Source organism: Lynx canadensis, chromosome B2 (assembly GCF_007474595.2).
Source record: "Lynx canadensis isolate LIC74 chromosome B2, mLynCan4.pri.v2, whole genome shotgun sequence".
In the NCBI taxonomy this organism is placed as follows: domain Eukaryota; kingdom Metazoa; phylum Chordata; class Mammalia; order Carnivora; family Felidae; genus Lynx; species Lynx canadensis.
In genome coordinates, this window is record NC_044307.1 from 90,390,284 (window position 1) to 90,396,060 (window position 5,777).

General features: G+C 39.5%; 1 protein-coding gene across 1 annotated transcript; it reads left to right on the top strand.

Annotated features, from left to right (window-relative positions):
• Window positions 1–4,604: 4,604 nt before the first annotated feature.
• LOC115513380 (60S ribosomal protein L37-like) lies at window positions 4,605–4,951 on the top strand. Its single transcript, XM_032593319.1, is given in 1 exon segment — window positions 4,605–4,951. A coding segment is annotated over 1 exon segment (291 nt). The 3' UTR covers window positions 4,896–4,951.
• Window positions 4,952–5,777: the final 826 nt, after the last annotated feature.

Sequence of the window (5,777 nt, forward strand, 5' to 3'; positions counted from 1 at the left end):
CTGTGTGCTGTGTGTGTGTGTGTGTGTGTGTGTGCATCTGTCTCTCTCTGTCTCTGTCTCTCTCTATATATAGTTGAAGAAGGTATAGTTTTTGGTGATGATTTGTTCTACTAGATTCTAAGCTAAGCAACACTGAGAATCATTGCCTTATAGCCAAATGCTGGACACAGGTGTCCTGATAATAAGCAATGAGGATTGAGGTTAATATGTCACTTACAGAGTGTAACTATTTATTCAGCAAATATCCTTTTTCATGGGCAGGCATCATCTTTGGGGCTGGGCATGTGTTGATAAGCAAAACAAGAGGTGATTCTTGTCCCTTTCCTCAGAGTTTCTTATCCAGTTAGGAAGAAAAGAAATTGAAAAAGTAATGATAATTGTGTTATACACAATGGGGTTTTCTAACTAGTATATGAGTAAGAGTATGCTTAGCAATCTTATTTCCAAGTATAAGTGGGGTCTGAGCACTCATACACACAGAAGATGTCTGCAAGGAGTGTTATCCTTATCACTGGAGTAAAGCTAATAACTCCGTGGTCATGCTCATTAGTTTTGGGATTTCCTAGTAAAATTTGGCATTAAAAGACTATCGCTGAGCAAAATCAATCTTAGAAATGATCATGTTATGGGTTAAAGCAAATTGCTAATGTGAAAACCAAGCATAACTCTTTTTACCAAAAGCCCAGGAATATTTTAACCAAGGGCTCCATCTGTCAGTAGGGGAACTGTGGTGTGGTGTGTAGGTGGTTAGGTAATGTCGCCAGAAGCTCACTGACTGCAGGTTGTGACAAATGGCTGACCCCTAGGGCCACCAACCCTGGCTGCCTGGTGCTCTGCTTGGCCCCTGCCGAGTGGCTCCTATTCTCTCACTTCTGACCAGACCACTCCTCTAGCCCGAGGCAGGTATTTTCATTATGATCCATAATAACATCGAATGGACTTTGTAATTGAATGAGCATCATACACTGGAGACTTTTGATGGGCTCAGCTCATCAGGATTTGAAGAGGGCTGTGTTGAGGGAGAGTGGGTGGTGGGGGGCTGGGTCTGAAATGGCAGCCAAGGGACAGTTGCTGGCTTGTGCACTCTGCTTCTGCAGCCATTTGCTAAAGCAAATCAGAAACAAAGGGTCTTATCAGTTTACGATGGCATAATTATAAATAAGAATTTGTGTTTGTAGTAGTAATGATGAGTGAAAACAGGAAAAAATATCCTAGTTGGAAATATCAGCTTTCTGTGTACATAATTTATAACAATAAACTGTCTTTGGATCTCAGGATTCTTCCTCATGATATGTCATGGACACCAAGATTTATCAGGAATGTAGTCAGTCTCTGCCTGGGCAGGGAGTACATGGTGTGAAGAGGAAAGAGTGAACCTACACGTCCTTAGCCTCTTCCCCTAAGTTAATTATTGCTCACATTTTCTGCTGGTCAAATACTTACCTTATTCACCGATGGCTGATGAGACAATTTCTAGTGAGGTGGTTACAGGTAATATTGTGAACAGTGAATATGGTTTAATGAGTTGTATAGTTGAGGGAGAGGGGAGAGAGAGAGAGAGAGTGGTTGAATGTATGTGTACATATTGGGTGAGGTGAAGGAATTAGTCATTGTTTGGATAAATGTAGTTATATTCTCCAATGGACAGAGGGCTATGGCATGAATCATCCCAAATGGAGGAAGAAACTTTATTGAAAAATTTTTTTTTGTAGTTCCATCAATACGTAATGTCAGGACAAATAGCCTTATATTCAGTATAGTGGGACACTGTGTATTTGACAACACAAGACATATATTAGTGGTGTAAGTGTCTAAGTCATTAAAAAAATACAAGGTAACTGTTTAGTGTTACCTGTTCAAGAAGAGGAGGAAGAAACTTTAAAAATTATATCTGATATATGGGTTGTAACGTGCATTTCAAATGTGCATATCTGGATTACCAGGAATTAACAACATTGTACTTGATTCATTCAGTGCTCTCTATACACATTTGTTAAATTACTTGAGTGCCAGCAGAAAATTCATTTTCTGCCTACAGTCTAGCATAGGGACCAAAATGCGTGTGCAACAATGAGGAAACAATTACACGGGAGATGGTATGAGTCAGGGTACGGAGATAGTTGGAGCAGGGATGAGGAACTTCCATGAAGAAGTGGAGGGTTGCTGGGGGAGTAATGCTTGCAGGAAATACCAGGTGTGGACTTGAGAATGATTGGCGGAAGGCTTTGAAGTTAGAAAGATCTTCAGGAAATAAGGCTCTTGGTTAATACAGAGTTTGAGGCACGGAGGAGCTGAACTCCATCAACAAGATGGGGACCAAGTTGGGCAGGTAGTAGCTTGTCCTTTCAACACTGATCCAGAGCTGCGATGGTGTGATCTGAACTGAAGTATGACTACAAAGTGAGACATCTTTCAGATGAAGGATTGGAAAAACATGACGAAGAAGATGTGAGGAGGATGGGAAAAATGTGAGTCAAAAACAACCCCCAGTTATAAATCAAGGGATCACAATTAGAATGGTTCAAAGACGTCCACAGAATAATAAAGCCCTGCATTTATGACTTGTGTTAGAAATTGCTAAGGGGGTTTCTCTGCAATTAATGAGAGGTTCAGATTATCATAAGAGAATGGAAGAAGCATGACTTGTGACATATGTTTTTAAGCCTGATTCTCCTTTCTACTTTGGATCTGTAATGGATGCCAGAAGAACTCTCCTTTTACTTAAAGGATTACTGCTTATACTGGTACTTTTTTTTTTTTTAATCACTGAAAATTTTTTTCTCAAGAGACACTGAATTGTAGAAACAAACTTCTGAGATTTCTCAGAGTGGTGTTCGGAAATGACAAGTGAACAAGTTCAATATTTAACCAAATGGTATGTATTTAGTATTCATATGGGTGGTTGTCCTTTGGGAGTCCCTGGTTGTGCTTCCCAGCCTGTGGAAGCCTACTGAGATTTATGCTAGCTATTCAAAAACAAACTGTGCAAAGGATCTACAAGAACCTGTTTAGGATCAATCCTTAAGGTATGGGTCAGTCTTGGTCTCCAGCTTGTATCACAAGAGATTTGAGCTTTCTCTTCTGGTTTATATGATTGTCATATTATTAATTTATTGTTGAGTATCTGGGAATTAATTCCATCATGCATGAATTCCATTAATTTTGTAACACTCTATAAAACACATCATGCTTTCATTGTCATTTGTCTGGGGTTGCAGACAGAATGCACGGCATGGCCATACAAATGGTTACAACACTCACTGCGTGCATTTCAGTCTGGGTATTCCAGAACAGACAGAGAGCAGGTGGTGATTTTCTTATACAAAATTTAATAGTCAACTTTTGTACCTATTCTTACTGAAATGTCCACAATCATGGAACCCTTCTGATTCTCATTGCAATGTAAATTCATATATTGTAATATTTGTTTTCAAAATTTTATATGCTGGCTCACCATATGAACATGTTCTCATTGCCTCCTCAGGCCTTTGAGCAATTTGCAGTCTTTTGTTAGCAAATAAAGGCCCTCCGAGCCTCCTATTTTGAGCCCCAAGTTTACCAGCTGCTATCCACTACTGGGCCTCATTAGAGGCCTGCCGTTCTGCTGAGAACCACACCACATGCTCTACCCTCTCTTGTCTACATATTAGCCTGTTGCTGCTCCTTAAATTACCTGGTACAAAAGCTTGCTCTGTTTCTCTGCAGAGAGCTACCACTCCTATCCAGTTTGAAGAGGGTCTGTGTCATGATCTCTCAAACTAATTAAGGTTTGTGAGCAGGCCACAGGTTGCTATAGAGGAACTTTCCTGAAGGCTGATATCTATGAGGATTTTTGAGGTGGTGGGGGGGGGGTTGGGCAAAAGATTACTGCAGCTGTAGCTTATATTCAGAAGCCTGTTTTAAAAAAACAAAAATGATTCTTGTTTTAATACAGGTGACATAATTCATTTTATATTTCAAAAGTTATTTCCTAAGGGAGCTAGAACATAATATTAATTAAAAACACTTGAAATGAGAGATTTAAATTATTTTCAGGGGATGGGGCTAGTAAATACACTGGAAAAGTATTTCCACGAAGATTTTTTGGAAATCATAGGTTGTCTCCAGTATTTATGTTAATTGGACAGTATTTATATTTAAATTTTTTTTTTCTAATGTTTATTTTTGAGAGAGAGGTGGGGAGGGCTGGGAGAGAGGGAGACACAGAAACTGAAGCAGGCTCCAGGCTGTGAACAGTCAGCAAAGAGCCCGACTTGGGGCTCAAACGCGAGCCATGAGATCACGACCTGAGCCGAAGTCAGATGCTTAATCAACTGATCCACCCAGATGCCCCAATAGTATTTATATTTTTAAACGAAAACGTTACATCTTTCTAACTTTTAAGAGGATTTGTTTGCAATTTAGTGGTTTTAGAAATGGATTAGATAGTGTCAGTTTCCTTATGCTAAACAACCAGAGTAAGATTTCAAGAACTTTTAGGATTTCTGGGAAAATGATTTTGAAATTTTGGCTCCAAATTCAGAAAGAATAGTAAAATTACAAGTGTCCCACATTTCCAACAAAATGAATTGACGAGCTCTTTGGTCTCCAATGCAGAAAACAAGATGACGAAGGGGTTGTCATTTGGAAAGTGTTGCAGTAAGATGCACACGTTGTGCTGCCACTGTGGCCCTAAGGCCTGCTACCTTCAGGAGTCGACCTGTGGTAAATGTGGTGATCCTGCCAAAGGAAAGAAAAAGTATAGCTGAAGTGCCAAGGCTAAATAATGAAATACCCCTGGGACTGGTCCAACGAGGCACCCAAGAATTTTGTACCTCAAATTCAGGCAAGGATTCTGTGAAGGAACAACACCTAAACCCAAGAGGGCAGTGGTTGCACCATTTAGTTCATCTTAAGGATTTCGATGATTAGTCACACAATACATGTTCTGGTTTTAAAAAAAAAAAAAAAAGAATTGATGAAAATCTGTGTCAGTGCAAAAGATAAATTACTGAGTGATTCTTCATTTAAAAAAAAGTACATTTTACCAAAAGGACGACTTTAAGTGGTAACCCCCTCTCATACATTCAAAAATAATTCAATTAAATAGAAATTCTGCTTGCACATTGATTGTTTTCAGTGGGAAGGTCTGAATTAGGTAAGGAGACGTGGCTTATCGACCTCCTATACCTGTTGATGTGTCTTTCACAGAATGTCTTTTTTTAAATTTATTTTTTAATGTTCATTTATTTATTTTGAGAGAGAGAGAACTCAAACAGAGGAGAGACAAAGAGAGAGGGGAGAGAGACAGAATCCCAAGCAGGCTCTGTGCTGCCAGTGCAGAGCCCAATGTGGGGCTTCAACTCTCAAACTGTGAAATCATGACCTGAGCCGAGATCAAGTGTTGGACATCCAACTGACTGAATCACCCAGGCTCTCCTCACAGAATTTCCTATCACTGCTTCTTCATTCTTTACTTCCTTCTCTTGTTTCTTCCCTTTGTCCTTTGTCTTTCCATATTTCTTGAGAGTCATATTTACTTGCTATAAATACCTCATATTTCCTCACCTGCTAATTTTTTAGGGTAATTTTATTCTTGACCTTTTTCATCAACCTCTTCTCTCAGACTTCACCTCATGCCACCATTTTTTCTCTGTAACACCTTCCTGGTCAACCAGACAAATCTTTCTGGCCACTCTCTTAGCCACTATACTGGAATGAGAATACCCTGGCTACCCTGCTGAGAGCATTGCAGGGAATCGTTTGAATGAAATATGTGTACTTAAGTTGTGGGTATA